At 40.9% G+C, this 19,681-nt stretch overlaps 1 protein-coding gene across 1 annotated transcript; it reads right to left on the bottom strand.

Annotated features, from left to right (window-relative positions):
• Positions 1-1,333: 1,333 nt before the first annotated feature.
• Positions 1,334-19,039, bottom strand: LOC149452769 (uroplakin-2-like). The gene is made up of 4 exons (XM_089689001.1): positions 18,879-19,039; positions 9,513-9,678; positions 6,201-6,274; positions 1,334-1,701 (listed from the first exon to the last, which is right to left on the bottom strand). The coding sequence occupies exons 1-4, from the start codon at positions 18,949-18,951 to the stop codon at positions 1,562-1,564; spliced, it is 453 nt and encodes a 150-aa protein (XP_089545127.1). The 5' UTR covers positions 18,952-19,039; the 3' UTR covers positions 1,334-1,561.
• Between the last annotated feature and the right edge of the window lie 642 nt (positions 19,040-19,681).

Here is a 19,681-nt window from a genome sequence, read left to right as displayed (position 1 = left end):
ATTCGATAACAGATCCTGTGTATGGCCAAAATTGGATGTTCACTTTTTTATGCAGAATCCCAGAAGAATGATCTCTCAAATACTCACTAGAAAACCATCTCCAATATCAAGCAAATCTCAGAGAGAAGCCCAATAGAAAATGCTCCGTGTAGTATGTTTTATCAAAGTCATGATGTAAACATTACAAACTGTATGCACTCACATGGATCGGGTGACTGAGGGGGCACCAACATAAACAGCTCACTAGAGGGACCCTTGAGATGAGCTTGTCAAAAGTACCCATTGACAGGAAAGTGATCGAATCTGAACGATTTTGGAAGTAGGCTCAGTTAGTTGATACCTGCAGGCGAGACTGGCTACAGCTGTGTTGGGGGAAATAGAAAGGTTAGCAAGTTTGTTACAATCTCTTAAAACCTCCTTGATAAGCCAACCTTAGAAAAAGGACTTCCAGCCTCTCCCCTCTTTTTACAGAAAGGTGTGAGCTTCGCCGTGCTTATACGTTTAGGAAGAACTTAAAGCTTGTTTGCTATGAGGGTGTTTAAAATCGTATGGACATAAAAAGGGGTAGGCAGATCACTTCACATTGTGGTAAACCGTGTGTTACTGCAGCAGTAAAATACCAAGAAGGGTGCCGATGCCATGCAGGATCACACCTATCCACAAGATAAATACTTCACAGCTTTTCAAGAAGGGAAAGAGAACTTTTATGCACAAAGCTGTAATCGCAAACACACCATTGCCACAATGTTGGTCATGGAAATCATGAACACATGGCCAAAGACAGTTCATGTATTGGAGGCCTGGTCTGGCTGAGAAGTAAAGAAGAGTAATATTGGTGGAACCCCTTGAGAGACAAAACCGGTGCAGACCCTGCAAAGCAAGAGGATTGAGGTGTTGCTGTTGAATAAGTGAGGTGGAGGAGTGGTGGGACCCTCTGTGATCATAAGCGTGTTTTGACCCCAAAGAGTAGTAGCTCTATATAGCTGTTGCGTGGTTTGTGAATGTGGAGGTTGCACACGGTGATTGAAGGCTCAAATTGAACAGTACAAGAGTGGCTGTAAAGCACATGGGACCTTAAGGCACTTTCACATTTTTATTTTTTTTGTATGGATTTGAGGTTTCATATGTAATCATATGATTTTATGTATAACTGAAGGGCATTTTTGAATATAGTATTGAGCACATAATTACCACTCTATAATAATATTTTTTTTTTTCTCTCAATTTGCTGGATTTTTTTGCAGTTTGGCTGAGCGCTGTATTTATATAACTTATTTGCATGAAATGTATTAAAAAAAAATAAAAAAAAAAAAAAAAAGCACCATTTCAATAATCTTGATACAAAAAACTTTATTTCTATATATTCTAGAACATATAAACCCACAAAATGTAAAACAATGTTTCAGATCAGACTTTATTAACCTACTCAAAATATAAAAAAAACGTAATACAATATTTGTAATGCAATTTTTTTTTTTTTTTTTTTTTTTTTTTTTAAATGGTTGCTTGAGATTTGTTTCTCCCATTATAGATATTCCTGGCCTTTCCAACACAAGGACCCTCACTTATGTGTTGCAAATGTGACTGCAAGGCCAACCAAGAGCATGAACATGGAGATACTGAGAATCACAGTGATGACTACCATTCCTCCCGAGCGTCCTTGCAGAGAAACATACATTTCCCTTGGGCTTTGAGGTAGATCTGAACAAAAAAATTAAATAAAAATATTTATATACAGACACATACACACTAAAAAAAATAAATAAAAATAAATTGTGACAAACACTGAAAAGAAAAAAAGAAAAAGAAGGAAGAAGAACTGGTAAACCCACACATTTCAAAGCAAACCTGCAGGCACGCACAGTTTTAAAATGTAACTTTAGGGAAACCGTTAAAATACTACAAGTTTTGTGTTTATATTTTTCCCAAAGGATCTGTAGTCTTGGACTGTCATTTATATACATACATACATACTTTTGCTGCTTAGGATGATCACTCTGCTACTTTCTAATTTAGCATTACTTCTACCTGGATCTACTCCTTACTGTGAACAGGCATGTCAAATATTTGCCCAATAAGAAGGCTGGAAACTGAGAGAAAACTAGATTGCTAAACCTTAGTTGTCATCTGCCTGGGTCGGCATCATAGCAGATGTGTGTATAAAAGAAAAAAAAAATCCATTGCCAAGTAAAAACTGTGCAGATATGTATGGCAACTATCTAGCGGTTTGCCAGGAGCTACTGTACATTCTAAAATAGCAACTTAAAAATTGTTACTAAAGTCATATTTTTTGTTATTAAAAGAACATACATGTTATGCTCACCTCCTCTGTGCAGTGGTATTGCACAGAATGGCCCCGACCCTCATTTTCATTGGTCCACTGGCAGTGATCCAGGCTCCTCCTCTTCTGCGTGTGTCCCCAAAGCAAACCACTTGCTGTGGAGGCACAGTGTGTCTTTGTGCTCCCGAGCTGTGTATCCATGAAGCCGCGCTCCATAGACTTACATAATGGGACTTAGCCCACCCCTCACTGCATTGATTGACAGCAGCAGAAGTCAAGGTCTTCTGCCCAAGTGTCGTGTTAAGGGGAAGAGAGGGGAGAAGAGATGCAGCCATGAACAGCACCAGATCTATTCTCCCCCCTCTTCCCCTTCATACTGGGAAAGGGGGAGGGAGGCAGAGAAATAGAAAACTGTGTTATACCATTGGGTATCATGTTATTTCAATTCTATGCAGATTACAGAGTATCCCATAGCATCCTAATTAGCAAATACACAAACTATCAACTTCTGGTAAGCAGAAACAGTCACACACTGATCAAATTATGACCGATCCCTGATGAAACAGCCATATGGTCGGGATCTTTTCAGATAAAAGGACCAGCTGAGTGAAGTCAGCTGACAGCAGGCTTCAGCCCACTATCAGCTGAAAATGGGGCACAGGAGTGCAGAACTACCTGCAGTCCTGTAATCTATAGAAGTACAGCCAAATAAAGCAAAGAACAGTCCTTGTTCTATCATAAGATTAGTAAACCGAGAAAAAATACAGCCCTAATTAGGCAGAAAAAAATGGTCAACAGAAAGCTTTAAAAATTTTTCATTCAGAATGCGAAAATCAAAACTAAAAAGGACATAATGTATTATGCAAAATAGGAACATCTATATCTGTATCTATAGAACAGTATGAACTTCTAATTCTTCATTTAAAAAGGGAATAGGTGTATTATAGCAGGGAACAGTGGAGGATCAGGCAAGTACTTTTTTGTATTCCAAGACCAAAAACAAGCAATTAACTTTTTCAGTGCAAGCACAACCCCACTGCAAAAGAAGTTAGTTCACAGCCCCACTGCAAAAGAAGTTAGTTCACAGAGTTGGGGTTTAAACTTAAAAATCCAGTAAGTTTTTAATCTACCTGTATCACCCTCCTAGTCATCTAGGGGGAGCTCTAGTTCTAAATTTCAGTCAGGAGGGCTGAATAGCAGTCTGGGTGTAAAAATAAAAAAATAAAAAAAAAAATAAAAAATTTAGGCCAGGGGCTGAAAGGCTCTGCAGACTAGCTCTCTGAAACGTCCCCTGCGCTAGAACTTTGGAGAAAGTTCTAAAAGCAGTGGGTGGAGTTAAAGAGAGGCTAGTCTGTACTCAAAGGATCCTGACCAATCCCCAAGAGGAGGCTTGGCAAGGGCCCAGGACAGACTTTAAGGGTAACCAAGCCTGCTCAGTAAGGGGGAGTTGGAGGAGAGTTCGAGTGGAAAATGAAGTGCGGCTGGAGTGCAGGAGCCTGGGAGGATGCCCAGACTGGCATGCATCTCAGTGAAACCCAGGAAAAAAAAAAAAGAAAAAAAACAAAACACATTGAGAAAGTCCTTTAGAAAGACTGTCCATTGAAGCTATAATAGGTCAGCCTGGGGTAGTTGAGCAATTTTTTATGCATCTTTGAAATATCTGGTATATTAGGATGGACTACGAAAAAGAGGCCCCCAGATTACTGAACTACAATACAACATACGTCGGCTTGCTTATTTTTTCTTTTTTGATGAGAGGCTTTAAAAAGCAGACAAACTCTGGCAGGGTTCCCAACCCATTTAACTTTAAATTGGTATGCATAAACCTAATTTATTATTTAAAAGAAGAACCCTGGGATAAGCAAAATAGATAAAAAAAATCACCCATTAGTACAACCCCTACACAAAGCACTAAACTATTAATACCATTTTAGGAGAAAAGTTAAATAGAATTTTCATGACTTCATCTCTGTCATTCAAAAGAGAACAGCATCTGCTCTGCCAAGGAGGAGGTATAACAGCAGGGATTACATCATATCCTCTCTTTGCAGTAAAAAGGAAACAATTCCAATCAAGCACAGGGAATTGTAGTAAATGTGGGTGGATACACTAGACCTGTACATGTTGAATGTATGTAAAGTCCCAATCCGCCTACCCCTGCAAGTGGGGCTGAATTTGGCAGCACAAGTTACTGAAGTACTGGCATGACATAAGGAAGAGGGGTCTAGATAGATATCACAGTCAAGTAAGATATCAAGAGAGACTGTATGAGACATACAGTGGCTACCTCAGTACTTGGAGAGACTGTCACTTTAAATCCAGTTATGCCGTGACATCACACCGCCGGAGCCTCGTGGAGGTCCGGCGGCCATTTTTGAATGTGGACGGTTAGTCCTATCCTATCATTTATGCTGTTTCTGATGCATCGGTTTTATACTGCGGGATAATATCCCTTAATAAATTACTTCATACATTACTACACTATGGGCATCTCCTTGGTTAACTCCCTGGTGGAGTATTGATTTTCAGATGCCCACTCAAGAACACAGATCCATCCCAGTACCCAGAGAGGGAATCTCCTGTATATCCGGAAGCAACACCCACCCAACCCTTAAGGGGACCTCTGGCTGATTTGGATCATCATTAAGCACTGGAATTATCGGATGTGCCACCTGCCCTTCAGAGAGGATAACCCACCACCTGGTCCATCTGGATATATATTTACATGCGCATTTGAATTGCACATCTGGCGAGTGCGCAATTTTTCTACAACCATTTGCACAAGCATCGGATTACTATTGAAGCAGGCACCTTCAGAGCATTATAGTCAGCCAACTTTTTTTATCAATTGTTTATTCATGAACTTCATTCATTGCATTTGATACGTTGCTTCCATAGAAGATTATTTATTTCCGTTTTTTAGCGCTGCTCCATTATTTACCATTTTATTGAGGTTTTATTTTGGTTACCTTTTGTGTATAGCGGCTCCCTTTTAGCGCGCACACATTTTTTTTTATACCTTTTTAAACTATTAGAACGAACATCACATCTGTATGATCAGGGAGAACGCTCTTTTGGTTTACGTGGTTAGGGAAACCCTGGACTGCCAATCTAGCAATTCTGCATTTGCCTGAAATGCTTGCCTATATAAGAACACCTAAGAGTTGGCTTAATTCCAGAGGGCTATTCTGTGTTCAATGGCTAAACCCTCTACAACTGGGTACCACAATAACAGCATTAGCAGCCATGACTTCGAACACAAATATTTTCAGCCCATTGGATTAAGATTTACATACATACTGGCTATCAGGATTTATATGCCAGGGCTGATTTAATAATAAATTTACATTTTATAATATACAAAAAGGCTGGGTTGCATGGTTTATTGTAAGAGTAACAGAGGGTTATAACTCCTGTCAGTTCCCCCCCCCCCTTTACTTCCAGACCTATAGCCAAAACATGAAGGGAGAAGAAATTTCTCCAAAGTGAGAATCCCTAGCTGTCACCAGAACTAGTGTCCCACTGGAAGATCTTCCCTGTATTACTGTTCTGGGGACAACCCAGAATTTGGAAACAGAACAAGTAGAGGTGGTAAATCTCCATAACAGGTGCACAAACAGCAATAAAAACCCACCAGATGTTCTAATCCCGCTCTATTCTATCCAATGCTTCCTTTTGCTATACTTTATCCTGCATCAGTGGAAGCTAGGAGGGTAGAACTGACGTTGTTGGGTAAATGGGCATCATTTAAACCCACTGTAGAAATGCAGCAAAATGGTCATGAAAATGCCCATATGCCAGATGAGAAGGCCTCTAATGGATACATTTAAAAAATTCAACTCTTGATCCCATAGAGATCAAAAGCGATTGTGACACATAGAAGTGAATCTGAATGTAATAAAAGCTCTACAATACTCACCACGTGTCTTGAATGGCTGTGACCACTGGGTGTAAGCGAGTTTTGTTGCATTGTTATACAATATATAGCGTACTCTGCAATGAACCAGATCAAAATGGTAGCTCAAATCACATACTTTTAGAAAGGAAGTTAAGCAGTTCAGTAAAACAAGTGAATACAAAGTGCAGAAAGTTTTGTGATCAGAGAGACTCTCCAGCATACTAATTGGAAGAGCAATCTATAATAAGCAGAGAGTGAGGGTTAAAGTATCAAGATGAACCAATCAATTGACAAGCTAGGTTATCATAAAGTTTCAACAGTACATCTAGAAACAAATCAATTTAGCATTTTCTGGAGTTATTAAAATTTACAAAAAAAAAAAAAAATCCCACGCAGACATAAAAATGTTAGCCTTATTAAATTATATCCTGCTTTTTTTTAGGCCTCATTATACGTGTTAGAAAGGTTTCTTGACTTTATATTGATGCAAGTTTTACATGTTTACTGCCAGCTATGTGTTCACATTTTCTTTCCCAAAAATAGACTGAGCTTGCATAAATATTGGTCTGCTTGTGTTTCAATGTGTTTGGTTTGCCCTGGACAGAGATGCAAGGCTTCACTTACATCCAAAGTACCCTTCCATACCCCCAACCCAAAGTGACAAAAAAAAATTATACTCAAATATATTATCTTCTCATGGAAGACCTCCGTAGTTGCAGATTGTTTGTTTTAAGGATTACATTCTTAAACACAATCACAGACATTATGAAGTCAGTTTAAGAAGGAAGAAAAAAAATATAAAAAAAAAAATATATATTATATATATATATATATATATATATATATATATAAAAAAAACACCTTTTAATCAGAGTATAGCATCAAGTCAATTAAACTCCTGGGATATTGATCTGGTCAGTTAAGTAGCAGAGGGGGTTGTTAATCAGTTTCAACAGATGCACTAGATGGGCAACACTGAGACAACCCCTAAAACAGGAACGGTTTTACAGGTGGAGGCCACAAAGGTTTTCTCCCTACTCATCTTTTCTGTTTTTTTCACTAGTTCTGCATTTGGCTAGGGTCAGTGTCACTACTGGTAGCACGAGGAGATACCTGGACCCTGCAGAGGGTGGACAGACTGTCCAACTCCTCCAGAATGGCACATCAATACGTGCCATTGCCGGAAGGTTTGCCGTGTCTCCCAGCACAGTCTCAAGAGAATGGAGGAGATTCCAGGAGACAGGCAGTTACTCTAGGAGAGCTGCACAGGTCCTTAACCCATCAGCAGAACCTGTATCTGCTCCTTTGTGCAAGCAGGAACAGGATGAGCATTGCCAGAGCCCTACAAAATTACCTCCAGCAGGTCACTGATGTGAATGTCTCTGACTAAACAATCAGAAACAGAGAAGGGTGGCCTGAGTGCCCACCACCTGGCACCATAGAGTTTGATATTTGCCATTAAACACCAGAATTGGCAGGACACCATCCATCATCTCATTAGGAGCATGCCCAGACGATGTCAGGCATGCATATAAGCATGTGGGGACCATACACACTACTGATGCAGCTACAAACTTATAAACACTGCCCTCTACGTGGCACACTGGGGACAATTTTTCCATTTTCGGGTGCTGAGGAGTAACCTGCAATGCCGCCGTTTCTTATCAAAGTAAACTCCTGGCAACTTTTGTATCACTCTGCTGGAGCAATGTAGAAGAGGCTCGGACACCTGTCACTGGATTGCCTAAAGGGCCAGGCAGGAAGCAACACAGAACAGTGTTGGAGACCCATCCCTCCCCCTACCTCCCTCCTCCAGCAGCTCAGTCCACGCAAAGACAGCGAGGACTCCAGGATCCCTAGCATCCCCGAGGCAGTGTGAGTTGGAGGGAGGGGGTGCAGCCAGCCTCAGCCCCCATTCATTCTACTAGTGAAGTGTCAGCAGTGGAGGCAAGCTCTCTGATGGTGCTAGAGATTTCCAAAACTGCTGTGCTATTATAGAAGTGGAAAAAAGTCTGCAATGAGCATATCTCTCCTTTTTTCTTGTAGCACTAGAAGTGACTGAGAAATTGGGTTTAAAATTTCACTGTCCAATTTCTCACTGTCGGGACAGTGCTACATGAAAAAAAAGGGAGATATTTTATACTTCTAGCTAAAACTTTTAGAATAAAAGTGCTGTTTGCTGACAAAGATGATATCTCTGTTGTCATGTAGCATTGTTCTGACTGTGAGAAATTAAACTGTAGTTTTAAACCCAATTTCTTACAGTCAGTGATTGCTGACGCCATCATCACACAACACATTTTTCAAAATTAATGTTGAGCCAAAACCCACAATTGAATGCACCGCCTCAATGAAAATGATACTCTGCCCACACCACCTTTCTGGACATAAAAAAAAAAAAAAAAAAAACACAACACAAAACATCAACAATTCCGTAAAATTTTTAGGGACTTTGACAACTATGACATTATATTCATGATATAAATTTCTTTGGTTTTATTATTGATGTGATTTTGTTTTTATTAGCACCGTTTTTTTTAATTTAAAGCAGCTCAACACTATGATGTATTGCTCTCTCTCCATTAATTGCTGATCTGGTTTTCATGTCTCTGACAACAAGACGAAAGCTGTATCGTGATTGGCCCCTGCAACATTCATCTGGAGGTATCTTTATTAAGAAATAGATCGATCTTTCTCGCCCCCTCCCTCATTTGTACTTTGAATGCATTTGCTAGTGTACATCTATATACTTATGGTTAATGTTATACGTTAGCTGCAGTAGTTCCTCTCCTTCCAACTACTTTGATTTGACTACTGGTTAATTTCCCAGGAAGGGAATCTCCTCTGTTCAGATACCCTGTCCTGGAGGAACTGCCAATGTTATTATCAAAGCCATACTTCCATTTAGCTCTCCTCCAGTTTGAGGAGAGCTTTTTCTCATGTATCTCCCCCCCCCACCCCTCCCCAAAGGAGTGCTACATAGTGGGGGGGAAAAAAAAAAAAAAAAAAAAAAAAATTAATCAGTGGTTACACTTTAATCCTAACACGTTTTAATTTGTTAAACAAATGTATCCTAAAAAAAAAAAAAAAATTATAAATAAATATTAGAGAATATATATATATATATATAGTTTTAGTCATATGTCCTCTCAGTGATGCTCCTCCATGTTTTCAGTCACTTCCTCTCACAGTTCAGCAAGAGACACAATGCAGGTGTACAACTATACTAATTGGGTAAACAAGTGGAAGTTGCAGTATTAAAATACCTCTTTCCAATTACAACAACATTGATGTACCCCCCCCCCCCCTTTTGGATTTTATTAACTTCCTTACTTATAGGCAGCTCCAGGCAAAATTCGTATAATCTCGGTGTTGTTTTTATCACTGAGGTTTGGTCCAACTTGAAACACATATGGTTCTTTGGGAGGTGGCTCACCGAACACAGTTCTGCACTGTGGTATGCTAAACATATTTGGGACAATATATGTTTCGTTGTGTTCTAAAAGGGAAAATAGATAAAATAATTAGTATACAAAAACCATATGAAAAACACACCACACACCAAACAAAAACACACACCATCTATAGCTATGGAATAGGGATGGGCTTGATGTTCGAGTCAAATGTAAGTTGAACAATAAGCACGTTCAGCAGGCTATTCACCCACTGGACCCCACAATGCACTGCGCTCTCACAGTGCATTGTGAGAGCCATGATTGGTCAAACCTCCACCCAATTGTTTACATCTGACCGGCAAATGCCAGATTACTGTGAGTGCAGACGGGTCGGCGGGCGTCTTTTAATTTCAGCAAGTTGGCATTGTCATGACAACGCTTGATTGATTTTTTTTTTTTTTTAATAAAAGGGCTGGTCAAAAACTTGGTTTTGTTTTTGGTTCAATAAAGGATCTTTTTCAAAAAGTCTGAAATCTACTTGATTTTGATTTGAATCATTTAGTGAATGGTTAGGGGTCCAAGTACCCCTTACTCATTCACAAGGGGGGCAGCATTTAAAGGGGAACCCTGATGCTAAAGAGCCCCCCTGCCCATAGACCCCCACTACCACTTAAAGGAAAAAAAAACAAAAAAAAACAAACTGTACTTTTTGAATTTTTTTTCCACGATCCTCAGGACAATACTCAAGTCCCCATACCCCTTTTAAGGCCAATAAATTTGCATATAAAACCTTCAAAATAGGCACTTTTGAATTTACAAGTTTGAGTCCCAAGGACTTGCATGGAGATCAAAGTTCGGTCGAATATTCATTAGGTTCGAATGTTCGACCACGAACCGAACACCATTGTGTTCAGCCCATTACTACTATGGAACACACTGTAAAATGTGACATCGCCCTGGATATACAGCCCCTTAAGGCATTGCAGCCATTGTCCTACAAGCCTATATATGTCTGCAATGGGACAGTTTTGTCAAGGGGTGCATTATACTGCACATGTATTAAGTAGAAGCTGCCTGCCCTGCTACAAGCCATTCTGATTTCTGCTTATAATATCTTAAACCTTCACTTTTTTCAATGAAAGAGACAGATTATACTTATCTTCTGTTTGCAATGGTTTTGTACAGAGCAACCCCAAGCCTCCTCTTCTGGGGTCTCCTGCCGGCCTTCCAGTCCCCTCCTCTTTGGAAAGTGCCCTGCCCCATGTAGGCTCGCTCCTGGAGGAGCCCTGTCTGCATCTATTGACAGACCAGGTTGTTTGGCCCTGCCCCTCTGTCTCAGCATGTGATTGACAGCAAAACCTTATGACTTTAGAACCACTTTAAAACAAGTGGGACAGAATACTGACACATTTCTCAGAGACTTCCATTTACCTTTCATTGTCAACATAAGTATCATAGCAATACATTACACTTTCTATGGAGGCTGCAACACAGCAAGAGACAGAATTTTCCAGATCAGGAAGTAGGCAGACAAGCTCAACTCTTGGTAAACCAACTTGGAGGGTTTAACGGCTTCATAATTCTGTTGAAGATGAACTGCTGGTTATTGTCAGTTATGGTTTAACCCTATTGCTTGCATGTATCAACCTTTTCATGAGATGCGGAGCTCCCAAACAATTCATTGCTACGTATGAGAGAGAGTTATCAAAGACGGTGCCTTAAATATACCAACCTCTTAAAAAAAGTGGTACAACATTGAAGAGTCACAAGAAGAATTCAAGGGACTTGAGGGGCTTAAAATTGGAGGCTTAGTACTACAAAAGGCAGAGAGGTGAGAATCACACAACTTTATGAATCTAAATCACATCATTCAACATCTACGAGACACTTCCACAGATCCGCCAAGTCTCTACAAAGAAGATTCTCAGCCAAAACTTATTAAAGCCTGTGATGAGCTTCCAAAATCCAGGCAGGCATTCTTTGCCCAAAAGAAAGCAGAGGTGGCAGCAGAAACAGCACTGAAGAAAGCAGAGATTGAAGTTTTGGAGAAACAAACAATGTGTGCACACTGCAGCCATAACAAGGTTAATGGTTTTAGAGCAAGCTGCTAGCAGAAGAGGAAACATCTCCCAGCTACATCTCTCAACCTAGACCCATACACTACACCTACCACCTCTCAAGACAATCTGTCTACTCATCCCTCAGTACATCAGGCCTATGCATCACAGCAGACTCTAAACATTGGTATGCAGGTATCTTACTATGAAGCTAGTCAATTACCGCCTTTTAAGTATACTGCTTTATAGCAGCAACCCAACATGTCAATCAACTCTAAACCAGTGTCAGGTATGAACACCTTTGCACCACCATTCCTCCCAAATTTGCTAAATCTCAGCACACCAGCCAATGTAACTGCCTTGGTTCCACAGGAGGCGGTGCATTCAAAGCCTACAAAACATTGTCACAGTTCACCAAATACATGCTTCACAGAGTTAATCAAGACAGGTCTCACCAAGTTTGTCAACAAACCTGAAAACTACAGAAACTGGAAATCCACCATCAGTGAACTAGATGTGCTTACCAGGTGGCTAGTTCTTCAATCTGCTGACCATTTTCAAGACTCAACCACACCACAGGCCTTCACGCTTCTTGGAACAAACTTGACTGTAGCTTCAGCTGCCCAGAAGCCATTGGGGATGCTTTAATTAAAAGGTTGCAAACCTTCCCAATAAACATCTAGCAGGGACACATTCTAAAAATTCAGGAGCTCAGTGGCCTTCTCTTTAGCTTCAACTCACTAAAGCTGATATCCACCTACCAGGCCTCAGTTACTTAGATATCACTTGTGGGGTAATCTAACACACACACACACACACACACACACACTTCCAGTCCTCCAAGAGGCAGATATTCCCAAGCATACACTTTCCTAAATGCACAAAATATTTCATAGGTAAAGAATCCAGGCCTTTGTTAACCAGCTCTGGAGGGAGTCTATTCCACATTTCACAGCTTACTGTGAAACTACTGGTTTAACCCAACAGTCTTCAAGTTAACTTATGGCATAAAGGAAAAATGGGCATCACTTTGAATCAAGACACAATGAAGAAAATTGAACTTCCTTTCCTCCTTTTGGGAGTTCATTAGAATTGCAGATATGAAGAATGATTCATGTTTATCCTTTGGAGAGTAAAACCCTCTCAGTCCACCTTCTCCAAGGCCTGCAGACTTATGCATTCCACATAGAAACTGCACAGGTCCAGGGTCTGAACAGGACCAATATTTTACTCCAGTCCATGAAAAGACTGATCAGAACAAGAAAATTAAGTGTATCTGCTTCCAAGAGATACCCTTGCAAGAATGCAGAGAGATTTTAAAGAAATACAGGGTTTGCTTTCAATTCTGTGTTTTCATAGAACACTATGCTTAAGATTGTAGGGCTAATTTTAAAGTGCATAGAATGTGACAGTGATAATCAGGTGCGAGAGCTTCATCCATTTTAGGACAAACCCACTCCACGAGTAATTCTCTCGAGGCAAAGCATGGCGGGGAGAGCACACAAATAATGCTTCATACAGTTTTTTCCACATGGACTGATGTTTGCGGAGAAAGACTGACAAATCCTGTGCCCAAATATGCTTAATTTGTATATACTACAAGTGTCAATCTGAAGGAAAAAAAAAAAAAAAAAAAAAGTGTAAGACTATTCTAGAAGATCAGGTCTCATAACAACAGGTCTCTTGCAAAATTAAAGCAGGATAGGTCTTACCATACACCTTGGGTATCTGTGCTGGCATCCGACAGAAGTTTCCCCTAAATAGCAGCATATAAATACCATTGCCCACTCATATCAAGTGCAACCAGATTCCGTTTAACAGAGAAGAGAACCCCACTCCTGGAGCTGCCTTTCATCACTCTCATTTGAGGGGCAGAGCTGACAACTTACCAGCTCTAGACAGAAATGCCAATATTCTCCTGCTTGTTGACAAAGACAGACACCAAGGATACACAAGGCTCACCGACAAGTCAGCAGGTCACATTACACACTACAGTGGGGCAAAAAAGTATTTAGTCAGCCACCAATTGTGCAAGTTCTCCCACTTAAAAAGATGAGAGAGGCCTGTAATTGGCATCATAGGTAGACCTCAACTATGAGAGACAAAATGAGAAAAAAAAAAAAATCTCATCTCTTGTATGTCTTCCATTTTCTAATTATTGCTCCCACAGTTGATTTGTTCACACCAAGCTGCTTACCTATTGCAGATTCAGTCTTACCAGCCTGGTGCAGGTCTACAATTTTGTTTCTGGTGTCCTTTGACAGCTCTTCGGTCTTCACCATAGTGGAGTTTGGAGTGTGACTGTTTGAGGTTGTGGACAGGTGTCTTTTATACTGATAACAAGTTCAAACAGGTGCCATTAATACAGGTAATGAGTGCAGGACAGAGGAGCCTCTTAAAGAAGAAGGTACAGGTCTGTGAGAGCCAGAAATCTTGCTTGTTTGTAGGTGACCAAAATACTTATTTTCCACCATAATTTGCAAATAAATTCTTTCCAAATCAGCCAATGTGATGGTCTGGATTTTTTTTCTGATTTTGTCTCTCATAGTTGAGGTCTACCTATGATGCCAATTACAGGCCTCTCTCATCTTTTTAAGTGGGAGAACTTGCACAATTGTTGGCTGACTAAATACTTTTTTGCCCCACTGTATATGCCCAATGCCTGGACCTAAGCTGGGTCATTATACATAACATCTGTTTGGGCCCACATCACTACTATGTTAAAGAAAGACTTAACAGTAAAGGCAAGCAACATTTCATCAAACAAGGCCCTTTATTTCTTGGACGATAATGTCAACACTGCAGTGTTTGATGCAACATCTAAAATAAGCTGGAAGCCATGGAAGAAAAGGAGTTGCTAAATCTATGAGTAAGGAGTTCTATTTTTAGGACAATTCTGACAGCTGGGTGGCACCACTACCATTTTGGGCATTTTGAAAATCTGCCAAATCATGTTCAGCATGACATACTTCTCTACAACACACCCTTAACAGAAAACCTGAGGTGAAGAAACACAGTTGACTTTATGCAGAAAGAGGTCTGGAGGGATCATGTCGAGTCTGCGCCACCTCTCAATGAAGGAAAGGAATGTTGGTACCTCCCATGCTTTGGAGTGTACCAACCGGATCAGATTAGAGAGGTCTCTGAATCAAGTGCTCAGTATGAAGCTGGTTCTCTCAATGATGTCCATCTTATTGGGCCTCGGAACAAAACTTCTATAAGGTTGTTCAGCTTCTGACAAGAACCAATTGCTCTTATGGCCAACATTTAAGCTCACCCCAAAACCAGCACATACCATTCTAAGGCATGAACACTGTGCAGCCCCTATTAGCCGGTGAATTTGCCAAGTTTATAAAACATGACATAGGCTATTTTTACTTTTGCACAGACAGTAGGATAGCGTTGGGGGAACAAATAACAAAAAAAAAAACCCACGCAATTCAATAAAACAGTTCTAGGAGTACGTCAGTAACAGTGTAGAATGCATAATGTTCTCCAGTCCTGATCAATGGCACTTCTTGCCTATGGATCTCAACCCAGCTGATCGCTGCACCTATGCAGTACCAGCTGCAGCATTTCATGGTCATCCCCATTCATGTTTACATGAATTAGGTCTCTACACCCCCCCCCCCCCCAGCATTAAAACATAAGCATTAACTGCTTGCCAACCACGTTGTAGCAGAAAGACGGAGAGGGCATCCATGGATGTCCTCCCAGAAAGCGCCATGCACGTGACGCGGTCATATGGACACAGCTGATCACATGACAAGGTAAAAGGCCAATCACAGCAGCCTTTTACCAGGGATCAGCTGTGTCCAATGACGGAGCAGATCAAAAAAGTAAAATACAGTTGCCGGTTATTGGCTGCACTCTCCTCACGTCATCACAGCACGAGGAAAGTACTGCTGATAACCAGCAAATTGGACAGAGGAGATCTGCACTGATAATCATGGCACTAATCAGTGCCCCCCAGCAGTGCTGCCAGTCAGTGCCCATCATTGCATCATCAGTGCCGGCTCATCAATAAAAGGAGAAAAATTACCGTTTGACAAATTTTATAATAGAAAGAAAAGCTTCCCCCCCCCCCTTCACATTTTTTGCTCATAGTGCAAAAAATAAAAAAAAAACCCCAGTGGCAATTAAATGCCAAAAGAAATATCTATTTGTGTGAAAAAAATGTCATATGGGTACAGTGTTGCATGACCGCGCAATTGTCAGAATGCAAGAGCACTGAAAGTTGGCCTGGGCAGGAAGGGGGATAAAGTGCCCAATGGGCAAGTGGTTAAACATTTCCAAGATGCACCATAATCAGTTTGACAATGTTACACATTAACTAACTATCAGCATAGTGAGGGTATTCATAGAGCCTTGCTTGCAGGTCATGTGCTCGTGGTTGGCAGTGGTCGTGAGTACTCATTGTAACTAGGATTAAAAGAACTCCATGCTTTGTCAGCTCTGACTCTGGAGTGGCTTAGGCAGTGACACGCAGCTCTGGAGCCAAAAACGATCCTCCAGCTCCTACTTTAGAGACCTCAGTGACAGCTCCATAGCAGCTTCAGGACTCCCAGTTCTGGCTACTGGGCTGCTCCAAAAATTATCACTCCTGTTCCATAATGACTCAAATAGCTCTCTTTAGTGTAAAAATTATTTGGAGCAGCTCTGCTCGGCTACAACTGCCAAACATAAAAACACAAATTCATTTTTTTTTTATGCTTCAAGAATAAAAGTTTGCCTAGGTACTTTGGTAGCATTGAGAAACACCATGTAAAAATAAAATATGCAAAGCATACTTGCATTTTATGATAAATTTGCACCTCATCACCCGAGCACCAGCGATTACCAATTCATAGTTGCTGTAGGAGGCATCTTCTTCACAGCCAGCATCTTTCTTAAACCACTGGGCACCCAAAGATGATGCAATTCCTGCACATGTGCATTAGAGTTACAGATCTCAGCTTTATTGTTGGATTTTAACAGATACCAAAGGATACAGTGAGCATGTGCTCCAAAACTTTAAAGGAAAAAACAGATATTGTCGAGTACCTGGTTATTGAGCCTGACGTGTAGGCCTGTTTTACAGCTCTGGCTCAGGAACCTCTGGGAGTGGAACATTGGCTGCTAGAGCATGGCAAGGTACGAGTGCCTGTAATAAGTCCAGTAGTCTGTGCAGGTAGTAGCTGATGCTTCCCCAGGAAGGAGCCAGGAGACCAAGGTAGCTGATAGACAGCTGCAGCGGGCACAGGGCTGGCTGGTAGCAGACTGGCAAATGCTTGGCTGGCTGTTGACAGGCTGCAGATGCTTGTCAAGCACACAGAGACCAGACAAGAGAGAAAGTCCTGAACTGTAAGTGCTGTAGCAGACTGCACAAGTAGGATGCAGGGTCAGACATGCCGGGTTGTTAACAGACAGATCAGGCATAAATGGCAGGTAGAAGAATAGTAAGGTCACAGACCAAGGTCAGCAATGGTGAAGCAGATCAGTCAAAAGCAGGAGGCAAGAGCAGATTCCAGGAACAAGCCGGGGTCAGGGCAGGTAGTGTACAAGCGTGGTTAATGGCAAGCCAGGTCAGGATTAGAAGTCAGGTACAGAACACTGTAGACCAAACAGCAATGTGCCAGTACTGCAGCCCTGTTTAAATAGCTCATTTGGCACCAGTATTGTGACAGGCGCTCGTTACAAAACAAGGCACAACTGGACTTAGATGTAAAAGGATAAACAGTAAATTCTTGGATTGGAACAGGTGGAGAGACATTATGAACCATGTTTTCATTCACAATTATTCTAAAACAGCAGGCACAGTGTGTGAAAGGCACCAAGACTAGTAGGCACAGTGGTGGGAGTATTACAGAAAGTTTGTGGACTTCTAAAAACATAGCAGGATGGCGTTACTGTATCTGTAAGCACCATTTTTCTAGCTGCCACCAACACAACCCCAATATTGACAGTGCCAACGTGGGTGGGTGCAGCGGCAGTAGACAGAGTGCAGTTGCAATTAACAAAGCTTATTGCAAGAATGGACCAAAGATACAAACAGCCCAATGGGAAAGCACCCCCCCGGTAACACTCAGTTCTGTGCAAACCTGTTGATTGAAGCAGGTTCTGATGCACTGACAGTGTGGCTCCAAGGGTGGAATGTGGCCTGGCCAGTCTGAGCCCAATGAAGGGTGGCATATCCTACTCGTCCAGAATCTTTCCCTACCACTGTTCTCTCTCCCTGACAGACTGAACTGTCCATACACTATCCACTAGCAAGAATGCACGCAAAATTCTCTCCACTGACTCTCCAGCTGCAGTACTGTTCTAGCTGAGCTCCACCTACAGTGGAGAACTGGGACTGCACCTGGCTACATAGGCACCACATGATCCAATCTGCTTCACAAAACGCAAAAGGATTTACAGAGGATCCAATCCATACAAAGGGAAAGTTTAGGGCAATCTTACTAGCCAATACTGTATATACACCTTGTAAATACCATACTGCAGTTGGCCCTTGCCACTTACTATTATTTTTATCCCCTTTTACAGGTTCACATTCTGTTCCAACTCTGCACATACTACTGCTGTGTTCATCTGCAGTTATACGTTTCCATAAGGAGTCACAATATAATGACAGTCTGGTCAAGGGCCCAATAAGAAACCTAGCAAACAGATTTCAGCATTAAAGTACTGTACATACTTTTTGTAAAATAAAATATTTGAAAACTGCTCATAGTATCCATCTTGTCCGACTGGGGGTAAACAAATACATTTGGCTTCTTCACACTTTTGGTCATGTTGAGAGAATACACAGGATTTGCATTGCTCATAGCTACAGCTTGATTTTCCTTTTATGAAGCTACAGTGTAATACCCCTAGACACAGAGACACTATAGAGCCATTTTTGCATTTTGAAAGAAAAGCAGGCCCTCTTTGCTGAAATTTACAAAGACATTGTACAAACTTCACATTTGTAGTGTCCCTCATGGGTAGAAAAATCCAGGAACTTTATTTTCCCATATATACACGTGCAGATAACCATATCCCAGCTGTCAATTTCAAGTATGGGTCAGAAATTAAACAAAAACAACATCTCATTATTTGCTATGGACAACGCAGTTTTCCTGTAGACAGTGTCATACCCTAGATCTATTGTGTTTCCAGGTATAAGCAGGGTAAAACCAACCATAAACATTGGTGAAAGTAGTAATGTCTTCAGTAATTCATACTTACCTACCGGTACAGGTATAACACAACCTAAAATTATTTACCTGGAATCTGGACTTCAACCTGTATTAAGGAAGTGCTCCTTGTGGCCACAGATGGATCTAGAGTTTGCATCATCCATTGCTCATACAGGCAGGAGGCAGGCTGCAGCCAGAGGACACTAGATAAAATCCCTTCCTCAGAAAACAGGGAGATTACGAATTCTGACGAAACAAATACTTTGAGTTACTCACCTAAAATATGGCAGTTAGAAGACTTTCTGGACAAACGTTTAAAGTAACATTGTACTACAAAATTACATATTGCACTGGTGATAAAAAAAACTATGCACTTACCTAGCATGTAATCCACTGGAGAGTAAAGACTTGTGACTGAATCTGTCAGAACTCAGGAGTTTGTGCCTCACCTATACCCACAATTTTTACTTAGTAGCAACCTGTATGTATTTCTGTGACCAGATCTCAGGACGGTTGTTCTTATGTACAGTAACTGCTGATGATTTGAGACTTTTTTTTGCTTTTTTAAATTTTGTCCACCCTCATTAACAGCAGGGTTGAAATGAGGTGTTTTTTTTTTTTTTACTAGTAGTGGATGGTTAAAGTCCCTACAGTTTAATTTTTTCCTTCTATTTCTCACTGACAAGATTTCCACTAAATTTCTTCTCCTGGACACTCTATGGAATGGCAAGAGGAGGTTCAAATCTAGGTGCCAATTTAGATTTTTGCTGCATGTTGCGTTAAATGAGTCTATTGGAATAAGTGAACTTCTAATGCATACCGACATGCCAAAAATAAGATGTGTCCCTTTGTTAACAGTAGGGCATTGTGTTGCCACAATACACTAGGGT

This window comes from Staurois parvus, unplaced genomic scaffold (genome assembly GCF_062004578.1).
Source record: "Staurois parvus isolate SC_StPar_1 unplaced genomic scaffold, SC_StPar_1.0 ptg000465l, whole genome shotgun sequence".
Taxonomy (NCBI): Eukaryota; Metazoa; Chordata; class Amphibia; order Anura; family Ranidae; genus Staurois; species Staurois parvus.
This window is presented reverse-complemented; position numbering and strand designations above follow the sequence as displayed.

Coding starts and splice junctions, on each gene's coding strand:
- LOC149452769 (XM_089689001.1), bottom strand. CDS start 18,951: ATGATGCAAACTCTAGATCCATCTGTGGCCACAAGGAGCACTTCCTTA. Junction 6,275..9,512: donor TTGCCTGGAGCTGCCTATAA/GTAAGGAAGTTA, acceptor GGTTCATTGCAG/AGTACGCTATATATTGTATA. Junction 1,702..6,200: donor ACAGCCATTCAAGACACGTG/GTGAGTATTGTA, acceptor TTTTTTGTTCAG/ATCTACCTCAAAGCCCAAGG.